We start from the raw sequence: 20,101 nt of genomic DNA, 5'->3' as shown, positions 1-20,101 counted from the left end.
AAGCCTTAAACACAGGCCAAAGAGCTAACAAACAGCAATAAAGCATCTAATGGGCCAAGAATAGCCATGGTTTCCTCTTTATAGAGAGGGTGTGCTGTTCAGAACTGTCATTCTGTTAGATTTAAATTTATTTTCCTGGTTTTACCTCTTGACAACATGACAAATGTGTTGGTTTCCAGCTTCATGTTAGTGCAAGTTAACAATGGCTGTACATCCTGGCTTTGGGTGCGACTTCAGTGTAACAGTTGATGTTTTCAGTTAATGCAGTTTAGGACATTTAGAGGTAGACCTTATCTGTTTGCACATACTAAACTGCACACAGACATGAGGGTGAAACAATCTCAGCCAGCAGGTCGAACCATCTCCGTGTGACTCATTCGTGTCAGATAGGTGCTGGTGAAAGGGAGGCAACACCTTTATTCCTTGAAAGTGTATTTACTTCTGCCAAGGTGTAGCGTTTATTCCCTTTGCTACTTAGTATGGCTCTCACCTTGATATTTAAAAAAACGTTGAACAGGTTTCCATGACATTTGGCGGACATGAGCCAAGACACAAGTGATTACATGTTAGTGTTGATTCAAATCTTGGATTTCTGCCATCAGATTTTCACACAAATTGAATGACATGTAGGTGTTTATGACATTGTGATGAATGTGCTTAAGTAAGAGTCAGGAACTGAGTGTCTGTTAAGGTGAAGGTAATATATATCCACCCATCCGCCATCCCAACCTTCTTCCCTTTGATTGCACACCATTTAAATATTAAAAATTAAATATTCTATTGAGTAAAGTGTTCTCCTGTCATTTTTTGTGCTTAGGTTTAAGCAACACAGCCCATGACCATTAGAATACCATCCAAAATATATATATTTTGCAATTTGTAATTTGCTGCTTTAGAGGTACACATAAATTGAATTGCATAATAATAATGATGATAATAACAGTAATAACCTATGTTTAGCATCCTTCATACATAAAATATTTATGAAGAAATAATAATCCTGCAACTGATGGTGACCTCAAAGAGAAAACATTTTGACATTGTCACTGATCAGAATGAGGTGAAAAGATAATTTCATCAGCGATGAATACACTTTTACCGCCAACAGGGATTAACACATCTATTGTTAAATTGGGATTACATCTTGTGGATCACAGTTTAAAAGGTCAAATTGATTCATGATCTGAATCATTTTGACCTGTTCTCTATATATAATGTATATTGAGCTAAGAAGGGAAGCTATATGAAGATATTTCTGGTCATATGCTGTGTTATCTTTATCAACACATTAGGTAGTGGCAAAACAAATCAAAGCATGCAGGAGGAAAGTGTGTGCATGTGGGATGGTTGAGAGGCAGCAGAAGGAGCGTCGGGAGCTCAGAGGGAGGGAGTGTGAGAGAAAGCAGGCGTGTCCACTCGCTCACCACGCTCCGTGGGGATTAGCTATTTAAAGTGCAGTCGCTGCGCGCCACACAAACCCTTCATATACTGTCAACGAGGACGCGTCTGGGCGCACTGTTGAGGACGTGCAGGACCGGGCAGCGCCCCGAGGACACCCACCGAACCACGTTTTAATGAGGGAAGCGACAAGAGACCGCACATCAAGTGAGACAAGTCGTATTTCAGCTAGGAATTCATCAAGAATATCCATTTCCTACTGCCTGTCATCAAGCCCAACCTTACTTCACCAGGTAGGTAGACTAATGCCATTTAACCTAGGCCTATTTAAACCTCAAGTGAAAGTATATTTATAAGAGTGCTGCTTTCTGAATACAACCTGATTGTATAGCCTAGTTCAGGATTTCTAAAGCACTGCTGAGGGCCTCTTATCAAAACAGCTTAAGTGTATAAGGGTGCTTTTTTGTTTTGGAGCCGGACGTGTGTTCGTGGGAGGGCTCCTGATCATAAATAAGCCGTGCTGAGATCTGGCTACTGTCTGTTAGAGGAAACCACTTGTGGCATCACTGACTGGTCCGCGACTTGAGAGCAAGTTAAACCCTCAAATGTGCCACTTTCAACATTTTCTCCACATTTAAATGATCAGCAAGACCTAATGGACAATGTTCCCTCTCTGTTTGGCACTTCGGATATGTAAACACGCAGTTTAAGAGATAAGTGATGCTGTAGTGCTTCACATGAAAGCTCAGATTATCCTGTCTGGCATAGCGTCTCATTCAACCTTCCACCTGCACGCGCACAGAGGCGCGCGCATCTGAATGTAGTGTGTAAACTAAAGGCGTGTTAATCAACCAAAACATGACAAAACTATAGCGGTGGAAGAAGAAATTACTTTCTTTACATTTCTTGGAGAGCTTTTATGTTTTAAATCTATATTTTATGTCAGCCTTCCTTTGAAGCAGAGTTAATTGTTATTTCAAAAAAACAACTTTCATGGACCATGAATCATAAAGGTGCACTCTTTATTACACAGAGGACAACAGTTATGTCTGTGTGTCAGGGTTTTATTAATGTGTACATTGGTGGCACACATTGGAAGATCCACTGAGATATTTAGGTTTAAACTGAGGCACACAATTAAAAAAGTGTTCAAATTAAACATGTTTTATGGGACTGTGTTGCAGCATTTTACTAAGAGGAGTGTACAAAGAGTAAAACCCTTGGGAATGATTTGCATTTTTTTAAGTGAACACTAAGCTTCAGTCTTCCTCACCGCCCCAATCAGGGTCAGTTAGTTGAAACTGTTCAGTCCAACTCTGCTTACATTTGCAGGTGTTTTAGGTGGCACGCCGTCCTGCCCTGACATTTGAAAATGATGATTGCCTGTTCAGAGAGCAGCTGTGCACACGTCCCTTGGATCAGGTTGTGGGTTGCCGGGTTGCCACGTTGCCAGGTTGTGGTGACAGATGGGCTAAAATTATATGTAGTTTGTGGATTGTGTTTCACAGACTGTCTGGCAACTTGAGTGACGTCAGACAAAACTTGGATCTGTGTATGACGATTATTCATAATAAAGTTTGAGGGCCATACAAATAACACGAGTTTCCTGAGAAAATCAACAAAGCTGGAGGGCGCCGGGAGACGGCCTTAAAATTTGTGAGATAAAAACAGGTGTGTTGCCAGGTATGGCAGAGAGTTTGACTGATGTTTGGAAATGGAGAATGTGCACAGGGGTCATGCTTGGTAAACACGTTTACAGTAAGTTGCTTAACTCTCCCACAAATGTTCCCGCAAACGTGCACAAACATGTACTCAAAATTATTAAAACCTCAAGCCAAAAGCCACAAGCTACTTTCGTGGCTTGTACAGTGCCACCGCTGACTGAACAAGTAAAACCGCATTATTCAGGTTTTGCACATGGCCCACATCAGCTGGCTGCAGGGTGGCGCCTTCAGTCTGAGGAAAGCATGAAGAGGAAAAGAACTCAAGGGAACAACTTCCTTCTCCTTTCTCACTTAGGTCTTCATTCTTTCCCCTTTCATCTTCATCTGCTCATCCCAATCCCATCCACCTAAATCTATGTCTTCTTCTAGCCCTCCTCTCTGTAGTCAATGTGGGTATTGTCTCTGTGCTTTCTGAGTATGTGTGTGCCATCTGAGGTTGTTTTTCTCCTCCAGGCTCCCAGGCTGCTGTGTGCTGCCAGATCCCCACAGCCAATCATAATCTGGGTCCAAAATTCCTCACCACTGACAATGGCCCTAATATTGTGTGTGTGGAACTGCTTTGCACACGTTTTTATTAAAAAAGAAAGTATGCTCGCTGAGTTATTAATACACAAAGGATTTATATTATAATGCAATAATAAAACTGGAAAAACATGCTCAGCCACTCCTGTACCTTTTCTCTTTCCTTCACAATGTGTGCTATAGGCTGTGAGTTCTCATTTCACAGGCAGAACCTCTGACTTATCCATAATGAATTCACTGTCTGTAAAAGTGATAAGGTTTCAAAGCCACACCTGAGTGAAAATGAGGAGGGAGGTGCATTAGATGGTTAAGAAATGGAGGAGAATAGGGAGCTTTTTCAGTGTGAATGTACCCCAAAAACGAGAGACTGTGAGTTTTTCACTTAGTGGACACAAGCCTCCCTTCAGACTTGTCTATACTACAGTAGCTCCGTGACACTGCATATGTGCAAGCTGTCACGTCTTCATGAAATTGCCTCACTGAGTCAAGCAGCATGAGGATCCTGCAGTAAACAGTGAAAAAAGATGTTAACCAAACACTGTTTGGCACACTCCTGTGTGTTGCAATCACAGTTTACTGTTTGACACCAGATATCCAAATCTTTCCATCTGTGATTAATGAACAATGGGGCTTAGCGCTTTATCACATGACTGGGTTTTCTCATCGCACTTTGACTTAGACGCTGACTCTCTCTGTGGTCATTTTGAATCTCTCTGTATTTGCATTTCTTTGTCTTTGTTTTTAGTCTCTTTGGGGCCGTATTGTGTCTTATTTTGCATCCCTTTCTAGTTGTTTTGTGTCTCTTTGTACTAATCATTTGGCCCTGCCCCTAGATGATGTGACACATTTTTTGTTTTAATCTCATTTATAAAAAAATAAAGGATTGTTTTCAATGAAAGACTTTGATACGATCTTGTTGAAGAAACACTGGTATGTGCTCTATACAAAATCATCCATCCCATCATGTTATCAACAATTTATTACCTCCTGTCATAACGTGACCCAAGAGCTATTTTTGTTTTGTTTGTTTTTTATGATGGAAGGACTCTACAAATGGTTCATGTAGTGTTTTGCCTTTGTTCACTTGGGACAAGAGTAATTGTTTATTAGGCTGTTTTTGTGGCTATTGATGTTCGATCATGTAAAAGTTATACATACAAGTTTAGGTAATTTGGAGCGGAAACATTAAAGCTACACAACTCCTCTTTTATCCCCACAGCACAAATATAATAGAAACTGTTGAGAACCATCACATCCCTCTGCTCCATTTCAGCTGACCTGTTTCTTAACCTGATTAGACTAAAATAAATACCTTTTTTCACTCTGAGTAAATACAGCTCTGGCATGCGGCCTTGGCTTTATCTTATCATTCAGAGGTGCCACAGAAAGAGGGACAGTCCTCAGGGCAATTATGAATTTGAGTGAATTGTAGCTCAGTGAACTAGAAAGTACCTGCAGAAGTTATGGGCGTATATTAAGGGCAGATCTATGTCTAAATGGAAACCACAATTGCTGGTAAAACAATAGCTTTTCAGTTGAGGTATGCACGTGTCTGCCTGTTAGTCATAATTTGCTTACATCAGATGACCTCTATGTAAATCGGTTTGGTTGTCAGAAGAGGGCTTAACAATTTTTTGGCTGCCGTAGCCCGTTGACGTCCTGTCCTAGGATTAGGCAGTGTGCGGGATGACGATGATGGCACGGTACATACTGACAGATTGGTTTGTTGCTGGGACAATGTGCCGTTCAGTGATATTGTCAGCTTACATTAGGCTATCATGTCAGTGAAGTGCATGATCATAATTCCATTAAACTGTGACCTGGTGATGAGACAAGGAGCTGTCAGCGGGCCTGGGCACTCAGACCTGCTGTCAGTGTGAGAAGGCAGCTTAAATGGACCCTACAGGAGAAGTGAGCAACCTGGGGAACTTTGTATTATGCGTTTAACGCACTTCATATTTGAGAGAGTTTGTCACTGTTGCAGTTTGGGATAGCTTTACCTCCGTTTTGTCCCCATGCATTAAAAGGTCTATCATTTTGGGGGGGTGTTTTTTCCATATTTATGTCTTGTTCACTCTGCTGTCTCTATAGACGTCTCCGCCATGGGTGTGAAGATGCTGCAGTGTTTTCCTTTCTATAGACGTTGTAAAGAACGCTGCAAGAGCAGACAGATTCCCCCAGCAGCAGGTGAGGACTGTTAAAGAAATCAAACGTAGACCAAACAAAAAGATAAATAAAATGTAATTTCATGATAGTATGGCCTGACAACAACTGACTTTCTATCCCTGGCTTTTACCCCTCAGTTCCCATTGAGGAGTCGAAGCCCCGTCTGTCCTCCACTGCATCATGGGGTAGCGACAGCGAAGGAGCAGGAGGCCTGAGTCGCGGCTCCCAGATATATTTCTCCACCAAGGCCAGGCTGTCTTTTAGACACCAGCTGGACAGCAACATCAACGCAGTGGACGCCACCTACTGAGGAGGACAGAGGGCTGCAGAGGAGATAAATGGACTCCAGTGTCAAAGTTTTCCGTCTCTCATTGATGCTTGAAGGCCGTGGTGCAGACCCGGGAGCCTGATAGCTGAGCAAACGCATCTCCCGTCACCTATTAGATGTGATCAACAGTAGTTGTGCACAGCTCACGTATTAAGCCCACAAAGAAGTCTCAATGACTAATCAGATTCAACAACGGACAGGGGAAAACAGACTGAAGCAGACTTGGTTTTTTTTAAGATGACAGAACTCTAAACAGAGGGGATCCACTGCACAGACGGACGTGATACTGATGAGAAGACAACAGAGAGACTTGTTTACAGCATTCATCACCAAAACGTGCATTACTTTTTTCTTTTAAACTACATTTGTGGGAAAAACTGCTGATTTTTTATGTCATTTAATAATAATAATAGTGATGATGATGATGGCCCATGTGAAATAGCACTTGTTTCGCAAAGCAGGATGAGGCAGTTAACCTTCAAAATAAAATGACAAATCTCTCTGTCTAAACCTCATCATTAGCAGTCAACATAATTAGTGACTGAATCATGTTTCTAAACCTACTGTTGACATTTCATTTCATAACCAGGACTGAGTTTACTTTCTAATCCTGCTCTGTGACTAAACCACAGTACACTGACTAAAACACTGCAAAACAGAAGTTTCATAGAAAGGCACTAACCCTAATCCTAGAATAAATGCAAAGGGGTCATGTTGACACTGTAGAATATTTGCAGACCAAGTTTGAGGACGCTGAGCAGCTGTTTGTGTTTTTTTGCCTCTAGTTAGTTCCTCTTTGGAAAGCATTAAGTAAACTGAGCTGCACAGGCATTTTGTCATGTTTGGCTCCTGCTCACTCTGGCTAATTTCTTCTCTTTAATACTTTTATATTAAAAAGAAAAAAATAAAACTCCTGGCTGCATTGTCCGATATTAAAATGTATGTTTTTTTTGTTTTTGTTTTTTTTAAACAGAGCCTACTTGCAGATCTTTAGGGTGGACAGGGTTGTGTGTTTGCCTAAAATGAACAGATTTGAATGCATGCTCAGATCCCAAATGAATGACTGTGAAAAACCTGCTGAGATTTTAAACGTCAACGCTTGTCCTTTTGATGCAAAAATAATAATCAGCTATTCAAACCTACAGCATGTCAAAAGACAAGTAACAAAATAACAAAACATTTACATGGAAAATGTCTCCAGTGTTTTTGTTGACGGTGAATGTGAAGTTTTACTGTGTTAAATAGGGGGATCACATACAGTGACGTGCAGAGATGATGAAAACACTGCTCCAAAAGTAATTCCCATTAGTTCTTCACATGGTTTTAATCATTCTTAACCAAAATACAGACAATGCATCTTGTTAACAACATTTATTTAAGAAATTAGTTCACTGGTATAAAAAACGGAAACGAAAACAGTCTTTGACAAACTTCTCCAAACCTGTGACCACTCCTAAAGTCATCACTGCATGTTTTTGGGTTTGGAGATGACGCCATCTGGATAACGCTTCTTAAACCGCGCCACAACTTCAGGATCCAAGAGATGAATGCCATCGAGCTGGTTTCCAAGAGTTACCCTGGGACAAAAAAAGCTCAATCAATATGTGTAAAATTCAGAACAGTTACTTTGTCTGTAACTTAAAGCGTGATCGTTGTGGGTTGTTACGGCCACAACTGAATTTAACTCCACAGTGACCGAGGACACCATACCCCGAGGAATGTTTATAAGCAAATTAATTTACCAGTTGGGCTGGACGTTGTGGGGTCGACCGAAAAGCTCAATCTTCCTGGTGCCGGGCGAGAGTCTCTCTATCATGCCGTAGATCTCATCTGGTTTGTGACTGGTGGAACGGACCTGGAAGTGTGTGTTTGAAAAACAGTAGAGTCTGTTTCATATTACAGAAGTGACCTTTTTAGGCAGTGGAACGTATACAGGGGTTAATACAACAAAGTATGACAGAAGATATAGTCATTTACCTCTGCCACAATGACGTCACAGTCCAAACCTCTGTTGAACCCCTGAGGGTTTCCCTTCACACCAACCTAAAGAGAAACAAATCACATAGTATGTTTCACATTTTCCCTCAAACTTCGAGCTCAGCAGGTTCATCCAAGCAGTATGTGACAGAGACATATTAAAATATATACTGTAAGATGGTATATAAAAACCGAGGCAAGCAAACCCACCAGACAGTGCTCCTTCCCGTGGTTCAGCCAATGGCCTGTCCTTCCCGTCCGGATGATTCTCTGAAGCTGGTTGGTTTTCACCCAAATGATTTCATCGACACGGTCGTAGCTGAGAGGGGAAAGTAAAGCAGGAAAGTAAAATAAAAAAAATTAACTAGGAAAATATATAAGAAATAAATAAATGTATAAGAAATAAAATCAGATGGTGTTCTAACAAAATGATGCTTTGATGGTATTTCAGAAGAAGACTTACCCCCAGAGACTGAGACACTCTCTGCCCAGCTCCATAGCCCTGTAAGAATAGAAGATGGGCAGATGATGAGTTTGAGTATTTCTAAATATGATAAATCCCACTAATGGTTAATTTGACTGGGCATGCTTTAACTTTTGTGTGTGTGTGTGTGTGTGTGTGTTGGGGGGGTAAAATGGGAACAGCGTACAGCTTTTACAGAGAGAATACTGTACAGAAAACAGACAATAAATACTGGTATACACAGCGGGACATTTTGTAGTTTATATAGTAGAGGTAAAAATGTTTGTTTTGGCTTGTCGCTGAAAAAGTTAAGTCAAGCGACAGGTTCTGTTTGTGTTTAGTTCACGGACATCTTGACATCGTAGGACACCAAGTCGTGGATGGATGCGTGGTTGCTGACCACCGACTGTATAAAAAAAGTGGACATAGTTGGCGTGACGTCACCCATTGGTTTGTGGACTACCATTTTGACGAGTTTGGCATTTTGGCCGTTGCCATCTTGGTTTTCTGGAACCAGATGTGGCCATATTTTAGCTGAGGACATAAACTCATTACGAAAGTGTTTACTGAGAAAATAAATCAAGTGGGAAATAGAGTAATTTTCTCATAGACTTCTTTACAATCTTCACCTATTTCTGCAATCAGTGGAGTCGCCCCCTTACAGCCATTTCAAATAATACATGTACTTCCACACACTGCCTTCACTTTTCAGACCTCGACATTCGTGCTTGCTGTTGACCTCTTAAAACCGAATACTGCCCTGATGATGAAGAAGTAGGCCTCTTCTTGACACTGTTTGGATTGTTGTAGTTACCTGCCGGTGACCCACAGGAAGAGGAAGCCGTCATCTTGCAGGATAGGGATGTTGAGTTTTCTCATCTCGTCGTCAGTCAGTGTACCGTAGGGTAGCTCCATGTGGATGTCCCACGGAGGGTCGGCCATCACTACCGCAAACTTACCGAGGATGGATACGTCCAGGTAGCGGATATCACAGCAGATCCACTGCAAAGAAAAACACCCTCTTTAGATTTTAAAACCCACCATAGAACATCAACATCCATCTGCCTCTCGCTCTGCTACCCCATCTTCTTTCCTCACACCTCCACCTCTCTTCCTCACCTGTGAAGGGAACAGTTTCCCCACGTTGCTGTCAGCATCCCCCGAATGGAGTCCAAGCTCTGTGGTACCGGCCTGCGGCCCCATCAGGCCCCCCTCGGCCTCTGGAGGGCTGTCGATCTCATAGTGGACGTATTTGCAGGTGTCCATGTGGAAACACGTGTTGAGAAAGGAGCAGTCGCCGAGGCTCTCGTCTGTGTGCTTGTTGATGATGCGACTGAATGAGAAAATATAATACAGCATCATAAACATGTGTAATGTAATTGTATTTTAACAGTTTCAGGTTTGAATAAAAACTAACTAAGCCAAACCACTTAATATTTTCTATTTTATCACAAGAGTTAAAATACAAGGGCAAATATAATAACCCTGCACACATTTCAGGCAAGTTTATTAAACCAGAGACACCCTCTATCCTTAGACAAGTGTTTCCCAACCTTTTTGTGACCCTACCTTAAAATGAAGTTTGTGACCTCTTCTGTTAGGTTGATTACCAATTTTTCAAAGGCTGAAGGGATAAAATAATCCAATATCATCCTATTGTAAGAAGTATTAAAAAGAAACTACATTTTATGTTGCAGAATATGTTTTTGATTCTTGCATACCTCATTATTCATCTTATGACCCCTAAGATTTATTGCAAGACCTCTATGGGGGCTCTCAAACTACCAGGTAGGGTCTACATTAACCACTACTGTAGACCATCATTTCAGATGAGGAGAAACTCCACAAATAATTTATTTTGAGACAAAACAAGAGCATCTTTCTTTTCCATTTGTTTGAAATGAAACTGATAATACTGCAGTAAGGCCTTTCTAAGTTTGAAATGTGGACCTTTATTTACATTATTAGCATTTGTAGCATTAGTAGTGTTTTTAAACCTTGATTATAGTGACCTCTGCAGGCCAAAGGGAGTTAAAAAATAAATATTTATATTTTCGGGGCAATTGTGCTTTCATTGGATGGGTGATAGTAGGGAGATGACAGGAAATGAGGAGGAAGACAGATGGGGAATGACATGCAACAATGTTCCCCCCCGTGAATGCAAATCAGGGGCACTGCAGTCCACGGTCTGTGCAATCACCCCTAAGCCACCAGGGTGCCCCGGTGTCATCAGATCTGACCTGTGCAGTCAGATTTCTGCTGTGAAATTTTTTTGTTTACACAAATACAGACAAGAAAAGTTTTTAAACCATGCTGACCGGAAGTGTAACTTGGTGCACGGCTGAGGTGTGTCCCCAGAGCGTACACAGTCCTCTTTGGTCCCGTGGTCGCAAAACTCTTGGACCTGAGCTCGGCCGCGAGACCGGAACTTTTCCACAATGGACTGCTCCTTGGCTGTGCTGGCATTGAGCAGCTCCAGAATTTCTCTGCTCACCTAGAGCGTAAATAACATTCACACCATCAGTAATCAAACATCGGATCTTTGCCGTTTCACATTTGTTCTGTGAGAGACGATAGAAGATACTGGTCATCAGCACCCTCATCCTTCTTACCTTCTTGCTCTGTTGCTCTTTGGTGGACTGTTGGTTCAGGAGGCTCTCTATCTCCATGTCCAAATGAGACGAAGGGCCTTTACTGCTCCTGCTCCCGCTCCCTGATGCCGAAGGCCCGGCCAGCTGCGAGGAGGAAGCCGCAGGTGTCAGAGAGGTGAAGGAAGTGTGCGGAGGAGAGGCAGAGCTCTGAAGTGAGGGCGGGAAGCCCGGAGTTCTTTTGTGTTGAGTTTGATCTTCCGCTTTTCTCTTTACTCCAGTCCGTTGGGCTCCAGCCCCAGAACCGATCATAGCCCACAGTTTTGTGTGGTCCACTGCCACCACGACTGAGGAGGAGGAATTGGCAGAGGAGGAGGCTGAGGTGGGCTGCCTGACCTCGATAAGCTCCTGAGCAGAGAATTTTAGCAGCAGACTCTGGATGCATCCATGAGTGACGGCTGTTTCAGACTGTGAGCGAGATTCAAACAGAGGAGACAGAATTTAAAAAGTAAAAATACAAAGTTGTAAATATGACCCAGCCGAGCTCAACGGAACATATTTGATTTTCCTTCTATAAAACTATTTACCACAAGCATTTCTGTGCTTAAGACAAAATACTCACACTGTTGAGATCGTTTGTGATGGCAAGGGAGTCCGTTGGCATGGGAAGGCTCAGATCAGACAGATAGGCCAGCAGCCTCTTCTCTAGTTCTGGGTCTGGTGGTTTTTCCGTCTCTTCCTGAGGGGGGAACGGCGCTGACGGAGCTGGGCTGTCACTCCTGGCCATGGATCCCTCTGTACTGCTTCCACCGTCTGACGAGAGGAGACAACAGTGGTTAACTCCCTCATTTTGAAAAAGGTTTTTAATGTTAAAAAATTCTTCCAGGTAATTTTGATCTTGATTTTGGCATTTGACACTGGCACACACGCTGGTGTCACGTTTCAGTCTCCCTGCATTAATGTCAAAGCACATGCAGATTATTAGATCATTGAACAGAAATGTTCCTTAAATATAAAGGACTTTCTGCTTTTATCTGATTAATACAAAGTTGACCATGTTTGATGGACAAAAACAATTTGCATGGAAGACATTATCTGGACTCTGATCAGGGTTTTCCACCATTTTATGCACAAAATGGTTAACCAAACAATCAGAAAAATTATCGAAAGGTGTGAATAATTTCTAGTTGCAGTTACAGTGTACTGGTTCTGACTTCTCAAATGTTTCAGCAAATTAATAATTGCTTTTTATAGTTTTGTTTGTTCTCTGTGATAGTATTGTGAATATATATTTCGGTATCTGCACTGGGTTCCACCAGCTATGTGTAAGTTCTCTCCTAAATTATCTAGTAGTTTTATTAGGGCGTAAAGCCTCTAGTGTCGGCTTTACGCCCTAATAAAACTACTAGAGTGAGTTTGTAACTAAATCAGCTGCTAAAATCTGGCTGGCATGGGGCAAGTGTAACTATTTAGTTGTTATGTAGAGTTATGCTGTAACTTATCTCAGTTGTGTAGCCATTTTAGAAATGCATAAATCACAGCTTAGTATTAATGTATTTTATAAATAGGTTATGTTTGAACTTACACACAGCTGGTGGAACAGGCTGATGTTAGTCAAACAAAACAACCAATTTGAAGAAGATGAACTTGGGCTCTGGGAAATTATGATGGCATGGGACTTATTTCCTTACATTTTACATCTACTACAACAATAGAATTAAAGTAATTAGTTTTACAGCCTTGCCACTACAAATTCTAACTATCAAATAGCTCTTACCCGCGGACAGCTGTGCGGGGTCTTTCCGCCGCCGCTGCAGCCTCTCCCGCAGAGAGTCCAGCTGCTTCTTGTGCGCCTGGATGTTGCTCCATGTGTCCGACATGACGAGGTGGATTCAACAACAGCACCGACACCGGTTCACACTAAACAGTATTTAGACAAAAGTTGAAGTATTTCCGCCTTGTTAGGAGCAACGAATGTATGGTACACGTCAGAAAAAGTGCCGGGCAAGCATCGTGGTTAAGGATTGAAAGTTCCGGCTGACTGGTGCTTTGTAAACGAAGGATACTGGCTGGTTGTGTTATCTGAAATAAATAGTAAAGTATCCTACTTTGATTAGATTGTTCTGAAAGCTGTATTTTAGGAACGAAAGCTACGGAATAAAAGTATCTCTGGAGTCTGGTAAATGGTAAAAAAGCTTGTTTAACTGATACATTTTTGAGTACGGACACTTCCGGCGACACTGAAATTAAAAGCCTGTTTCCTGTGTGCTTAAATGAATTGCTGTAGTGCCGTCTCAGAAAATAAATAACTCCTTTCTACCACAATAGTAACATTAAATTAGATTAAATACTCATTTTGTAACGTGGTGCATTTATCTCCTCTCCAGCGGCTCCTCTTCCAGCTACCAATCTGTTGCTGCTCTGAGCAAAGATGGCGGAGGACGAGAAGAGTGGTGAGCCAGTGAAAGACAAGAACGAACTGCAAATTATGAAGGTACTTATTCTCATTTACACCACACGCATATTTAGTGTGTGAGACTTCGTGTTTTGTTGTCTCCTCGTGAGGTTAGTGTCGTGTTTCGTCTTAGTTTGGTCTCTGGGCATCTCCTGAAAGACTCGTTACTATAACAACTGTCAGGCTAACACAGACCTCTCTTTGTGTTCAGCCTTAATGTCTCGTATAGTGTGACATATTTGTGTGCCACCTCTCTTGTTTTATGTGTAGAATAACCTCGTTCTTTTGCATTTTGCCACTCTAGACTGCCTAATTACTGAGTGACTTTAAATATGCATGCTTTGTGTCCTACATCTTGCTGAGTCACCAGATTGTCATTTCGCCTGCAGACCTGTTAAAGCACCAAGCATGAGCACAAGTGATGCTCTCTGAAGCAAATATGTTGGTTTTTTTCTTGTGTTTTTATTTTTTATATCTTAACCATCCTTTATCGGAATCGTATACAATTAAAATACAGTATAAATGCAGGGTTTTTAGAAATCATCAAGATAAATCGGTGACTTGTTTTCTTACAATGGTGAAATGTATTCTGTTACTGTTTTCACAGGATGCTCCAGCAGTTAGTATTGCACTTCCTTAATAAAGCTGGACCAAGTCAAAGCAACAGAGGCTTTAATATCCTCACTTGTAGTCCAAAGATGGGTCATGCACCATTAAACACTGGATCCTACAATTCCCATAATGCAACTCTGCAGTTTCTTTTATAAGACCCTCTCTTGTCTGGCAAATGCCCTCTTCATTTAGAAGCCACGTTCCCAGACTCATGTCCACATTATCACGATGAGTTTTAACAGGCTGAGTAGTGCTCGTTGTTACGGGTAAACTGATGTTGATGAGGCGTAAACTCTAACCCTAACTTCATCTTTAATTAAAGAGACAAAGTGGAAACACAGCTTTCAGTGTTTAAGGTCCTCGTCTATGGAATAGCGTGCCAGAGGAGCTAAAAGTGTCTCAATTAGTTTCAAAAGAAATCTTTTTACCTTTTTTAGCCTATCACTAACCCTCTTTTAGCTTGCTTTATCTTATGACTCTGTTATGCCACCATATTGTTTATTGTGTCCTTACCCCTGTCTCCTTCTGTCGTAATGATTTTGTTGCTTGTGATTTTAATCTTTTGTTTGATCTGTTGTTTAAGTACACATCTGTACCTGCATTCAAGCATGAAAGGTGCTGTATAAATAAAGATTGATTGATTGAAATGTTAAACAGTGGCTGCTAGATAGTTTTCATATATATATATATATATATATATATATATATATATACAATGTACTGTTTTATGCTTTACATTTCTAATTTACAGATGTTTGCAATTTCGGTTTCCTCTCAGTGTCTTCTTTTTTTTTGTTTAGAGCGTCAAATATTTCTTTGGTCAGACATGTTTTCACCAACAGTATCGTGCCACAGGCAGATTTAGCTGTAAGAAGTGTGCCTTTGGTCTATTTTTAAATTTTCGCCTCCTTTTTTTTTTTTCCTTCTTTCAACATCCCACCCTCCCCCTCCTTCTCCATGCCCGTTACAGGAGCTTGTGGATGAACTGTATAATTTCCGAGATTGCTATTTTGAGTCTCACAGTGTGGCGGAAGCTGGGAGGAAACAAAGCGATGTCGCGCAGGAGATAGAAAAGACTCTTAAGAAGCTGGAGGAGAAAGAAGGTGAGCGGTCGTCTTTGCACAACAGCACTCCAGTCTTCAGTTTGCAGACTATGATTCTCACCTGCTTCTGTCTCTGTGTTTACGGATTTCCCATTATAGATCAATTCAAACACAAAGCAGAGTTTCTGCTGCATAAGGGCAGGTGTCTGAACGTAGCTCCTGACTTCAGTGCCGTAGCAGAAGAGTGCCTTTCCCGTGCTGTGAAACTGGAGCCTGGCCTGGTCGAGGGCTGGAACACATTAGGCGAGCAGTACTGGAAAAAAGGAGACCTGATTGCTGCCAAGAACTGCTTCACTGGAGCCTTGCAACAGGTGCAGAAAGCACAGAGAGATGTTTTAAACCCAGTGAAGCTTTGTTTTCCATGGCTTTACACATAAAAAGACAAAATTCAAGCATCACATTACTAGATATGCAGGAACACACAGTTTATTGTAATAGAGTGCTTCCATTAGAAAATGTAAACAACAGATCCAAATGGTCTCTTTTGTAAAGTATTTGTTTTGAGAGATACAACCTGTGTGTAAACTTCAGAGAAACTGTCGCCGCCTGGTTTCAGTGATGGAAACGTTATTTTGTTTAAATAAATAAAAAAACTAAAAAACTCTGGGACTATACTTAATGAATTTACAGGTCTTCTCTGAATGAATCACTGAAAACTCTTTCATTCCATCGCTCCACGCTAGGTTTCCTTTCACTCATCTGTCTTGTGCTTTATTTTTCATGCCTGCAGAGCAAAAACAAAGTGTCTCTACGCAACCTGTCTATGGTGCTGAGACAGCTGCCAGCAGTGGACAGCGACGCCCATAGTAAGCAGGTGATGGAGAGTGTGGACATGGCGCGGCAGGCTGTCCAGCTGGATGTCACAGACGGGACGTCGTGGTGTGAGTAGAGCTTCTGGGTACTTAATAAGCAAAGAATATGATAGAAGTGGTGGTACTCCTTTTTTCTTTCTGCATGAGGGCGCAGTTATTCAGATCCAGAGTGATTGTACGAATTATGTGCAGACCTAATATGGAAGTATATTGACAGAGAAAATTATTGGAACCATTGTGAGAAAAACATTTTATGAATGAGGCTCATTGTCACGGCCGAGCGTAATGCTGCCCTCAGAAGTCTAATGAGCCTGATCTGGGGTTGTTGGGTTTGCTGTGTTCTGATGTGACTCCATGTGGGATTCAAAGAATTAATGGTTAAAACAAATAATGATAAAATGAATGGGCTGTGGCTGTATTCAGAATGACCGCATTTTCGTAACAGAAATGGTGCAAATCCGACATACCGGTATGAATAAATCAGGCGATGGTAAAAGGCTCCGTCAGATCGCAAGCATTTGGCTGAACTTCAGTCTACAGCGCAGATACACATGCCCCAAAATGATTTCAATTGTTGGCTAAACTAAAAGACCTATAGGAATATATTATAGTGTCCTAAACATTCATAAGGTCTCCAATGGCAGCTTCCAGAGGAGCAATATATTCTAAAGCTTTTTTACTTGTACATATTTTTATAAAGACCCCGATGTACGAATGTGGGTGTGTGTTCTCACAAATCGGTGCCTGTGGCGCCGTCAGATGTTTAATTGGAGACTAAGTAGCACTCAGAATTAGTTTTGTGCTCTCTAAAATCCATGACCATCACTATCCTTCCATATCCTGAGATTGTATTTTATGTTATTGTTTTTACAGATATCCTGGGAAATGCTTATGTGTCCCTGTTTTTCACGTGCGGACAGAATCCACAGTTGTCTCAACAAGCTCTAAGTGCCTATGCACAATCTGTGAGTACTGAACACTGAACATGTTAAAATCTACCAGCACAAACTGCACTGTTGTACTAATGTTTTACTGCTCTCTTGTCCTTGTGTAGGAGAAAGTGGACAAGGCGGCCTCTTGTTACCCGGAGCTGCATTTCAACCGATCCACTCTGTTCCAGTATGAGGAGATGTTTGGGTCTGCGCTTGCTGGCTACAGCCGAGCCGCGGCGCTCGACCCGGGCTGGGAGGAGCCTCCGGAGAAAGAGAAGCAGCTGCTGGAGTATCTGAAGAAAGTCACAGAGCTCATACAGAACAAGGTAGGGAGTGTTGCTCATTCTCATCACATCAGTTTAGAAACCATTTACAAATCAAAATGTATCATAACATTCAGCAATTTAGTTTTTAGGCACTACAACTACTGATGTGTCTGTCAGGACGGCAATCTACACGTTATTTTATTGAGTAACTGATTGTTTGGTCTTCCTATCACATCCCATCACAAGTTTCCAGAGCCTAAGGGGGACGTCTTCACATGTCTTCTTTTGTCAGATCAGCAGTTTAAAACCCAAAGATATTTATATCACTGTTGCAGAAGAATAAGGAAATACTCACATTTGATCATGTTCTCTGGCTGTCATATTCAGCTTCCAATATTTCTTTGGTCAGATAATAATGCCTGTCTCCATCTTGCTAAAGGTTGGTGGACAGTCAGACGATAGAAATGAGGAAAGGACTTTAGGACTGACTATTCGTTTTGTCACCCAATCATTATTTAGCTCTAGTAGAATTTTAATTTCTTGGCAACAAAACCAGAGTTTAAGAAAGACATAATAAACTTTACTGAAAATTCCGTTTCCTGATGTAATAAAGAAATAATTCAAATAAAAGAGCAAATTGTTTGAAGGGGGAAGAGGGAATGTATAATAAATGAAATAATAAATGAAAGAAGCTGGAAGAATTTGTTATTAAATAAATGAATATGCCTGAACTTGTTTAATAGAAAGAAATATGTTTTAAGGTGTGTGTGTGTGTGTGTGTGTGTGTGTGTGTGTGTGTGGTACTTTGACCTCCGTGCTATAAAATGTCACCTTGAGCCTGTTTGCTTACATTGTCATAAATATCAACAAGATGTTAAAACGATTAAACTTTTCACCACAAGGTGGCAGCAACATCTCTGGTTTTGCTCCCAACCTTCAGTGTCTCCATCTCTGCAGGGGAAGGTGAAGGCGCGTCGGTTACGGACGATGCTCTCTAACCTCAACACGTCGGCCTTGGGTCCCTGCGCCTCTCCTCATTTCCGCTCCCCGACCGGCCGCGTAGGCAGCCTGGAGCCTCGAACTCTTTCCTCCCTCACACACGGTCACAACACCAGGGTGGCCGCCCTGGGCAAGGTGGTGTTCAGTCTGGCCTCTGAGGGTCGCATGGCTTTGTGAGTGCAGCCTATTTTCATGAAGGGTGCATTTATCCACATGTTTTTTGCTGTGGGGAAATAAAGTGGTAAAATCATCAAACACTTTCTTGTTATTTTTCTCCAGCACGTTTGGCATGGTGGACAGCGAGGAGACCTGTATAGTGGTGATGGTGTACAACACGGCAGACAGCTGGGGCGTCCTGATAGGAGACACCGTAGTCATTCCTGAACCTCAGCTCAAACGAAACAGTATAACGCATAAAGATGAGGTGTGTGTGTGTGTGTGTGTGTGTGTGTGTGTGTGTGTGTGTCAAAACGTATATAATTACATCTTTGTCAATGGTCTGACTTTTATATTTCCTCTCTTTGGCAGTCATTTGACTTCAGAAGTATACGAGTGGACTCACCTCTGCTCCTCATTGTCAACGGCAAGAAACAAAACGTCCAAAGTCAGATTGCTGCGTCTGTCAGCTACAAGCCCCAGAGCGAATGAGCTGAACAAGAAGTGAAGAGGACCAATTAATAATGAACGTTTTTGAGAGTTTCCAAAGTTTGTGTCTATTGTATGTGTTGTTCTGTAAATAGGTCGCACCCTGTTATTTTGTCTTTAGAAACACTTTGTTTATATTTATAAATATTTCTTTTGTTTTTGTATTCTGTTGTTGTGCAGACAACAATGAGTTGTTTTAGTAAATGAATGAACCTGTGATAATGAGGATGTGATGTCAGAATGGTGACTTAAGTTTACCCTGAAAGAAATCCTTTTTATCGTAAACACATTGTTCGAGTCGTGTCTTAAAACAGGGGGTCATGGGGCCACCTGGCGCTGTCTGAAATGTACTAAAATGGTATTTCATTCACTTTTCATAGCAGATATTTTGAGCGAGCTAAACTGATCATCCATTTTTCTATTATTTGTGTCTACTGTGACATGTCAAAATATCTTCTGTGAAAACTACGTTGACTGTCTAGTGTCACTCATCATAGATAGTTCAAAGACGCTTATTGTTGCGGTCGTATTGGCCCGTTTGAAAGCTTCTTTGTTTGTTTGTTATACAGTGAAAAACTTCCTGTTAGACACAATAAGGACCTTGATGGCTCTACTTAATATTTCCAACTGGAGCGCAGGTGGCTCAGTCAGTGGCGTGCCCACCCCAAGTGCAAGGCTGAGTCCTTATAGCTGTAGCCGCAGGTGTGATTCCAGCCAGGGGCCCCTTGCAGCACGGCGTCCCTCCTCTCTCTCCCCCTCACTTCCACTCTCTGTCCTATCCAAAAAAAGGCTAAAAAGCCTATATATCTATATCAATCTATTATTTTTATATATATATAGAGAGATATATATCTATAGAGAGATATATATCTATATAGATAGATATATATATATATATTCCAATCAACAAACAACCACTCGGTCAGGTTCAACACCGCAAGTCAATGACACCACCTGTTATTCATTCTGTATTGTAAAAGCCATCCATTCTTTGTTTAGGTTACGGTTAGACTAACCCTTACCCAAACCCCCCCTTAACTTCTTATACTTTTCATATATATATTAATCACACATGAAAATACTAAAACCAACCCGGTGGAGTCTGCCTGAT

At 41.5% G+C, this 20,101-nt stretch overlaps 2 protein-coding genes across 3 annotated transcripts; one reads left to right on the top strand and one right to left on the bottom strand.

The window, feature by feature from the left end:
* Positions 1-7,437: 7,437 nt before the first annotated feature.
* Positions 7,438-13,140, bottom strand: mettl3 (methyltransferase like 3). The gene is made up of 11 exons (XM_038731491.1): positions 12,944-13,140; positions 11,789-11,979; positions 11,191-11,634; positions 10,897-11,072; positions 9,698-9,911; positions 9,393-9,580; positions 8,579-8,617; positions 8,326-8,434; positions 8,116-8,181; positions 7,881-7,993; positions 7,438-7,715 (listed from the first exon to the last, which is right to left on the bottom strand). The coding sequence occupies exons 1-11, from the start codon at positions 13,044-13,046 to the stop codon at positions 7,601-7,603; spliced, it is 1,758 nt and encodes a 585-aa protein (XP_038587419.1). The 5' UTR covers positions 13,047-13,140; the 3' UTR covers positions 7,438-7,600.
* A 193-nt stretch (positions 13,141-13,333) lies between these two features.
* Positions 13,334-19,216, top strand: ttc5 (tetratricopeptide repeat domain 5). 2 transcript variants are annotated; one of them, XM_038731494.1, is made up of 10 exons: positions 13,334-13,352; positions 13,554-13,660; positions 15,204-15,336; positions 15,436-15,647; positions 16,067-16,217; positions 17,022-17,113; positions 17,203-17,406; positions 18,304-18,518; positions 18,625-18,769; positions 18,874-19,216. In XM_038731494.1, the coding sequence occupies exons 2-10, from the start codon at positions 13,598-13,600 to the stop codon at positions 18,991-18,993; spliced, it is 1,335 nt and encodes a 444-aa protein (XP_038587422.1). In that variant the 5' UTR covers positions 13,334-13,352; positions 13,554-13,597; the 3' UTR covers positions 18,994-19,216. The 2 variants fall into 2 exon arrangements, with proteins under 2 accessions (XP_038587422.1, XP_038587420.1); XM_038731492.1 differs by lacking the exon at positions 13,334-13,352 and having other exon boundaries at positions 13,456-13,660.
* Positions 19,217-20,101: the final 885 nt, after the last annotated feature.

The sequence above is a fragment of the Micropterus salmoides genome, unplaced genomic scaffold (genome assembly GCF_014851395.1).
Source record: "Micropterus salmoides isolate LMB-PRFRI ecotype aquatic unplaced genomic scaffold, ASM1485139v1 Ms_hic_scaffold_2, whole genome shotgun sequence".
Classification (NCBI taxonomy): Eukaryota; Metazoa; Chordata; class Actinopteri; order Centrarchiformes; family Centrarchidae; genus Micropterus; species Micropterus salmoides.
Note: the sequence above shows the minus strand (reverse complement) of the source record. Positions and strands in the feature narration are given on the sequence as shown.

Bases quoted from the DNA above. Each gene is read 5' to 3' on its own strand.
- mettl3 (XM_038731491.1), bottom strand. From the start codon at position 13,046: ATGTCGGACACATGGAGCAACATCCAGGCGCACAAGAAGCAGCTGGAC. The intron at 8,618-9,392 runs GTAACTACAACA...CTATTCTTACAG, and splicing joins TTCCTGTGGGTCACCGGCAG to GGCTATGGAGCTGGGCAGAG. The intron at 7,994-8,115 runs GTAAATGACTAT...ACACACTTCCAG, and splicing joins GTGACGTCATTGTGGCAGAG to GTCCGTTCCACCAGTCACAA.
- ttc5 (XM_038731494.1), top strand. From the start codon at position 13,598: ATGGCGGAGGACGAGAAGAGTGGTGAGCCAGTGAAAGACAAGAACGAA. The intron at 17,114-17,202 runs GTGAGTACTGAA...GTCCTTGTGTAG, and splicing joins TAAGTGCCTATGCACAATCT to GAGAAAGTGGACAAGGCGGC. The intron at 17,407-18,303 runs GTAGGGAGTGTT...CCATCTCTGCAG, and splicing joins CAGAGCTCATACAGAACAAG to GGGAAGGTGAAGGCGCGTCG.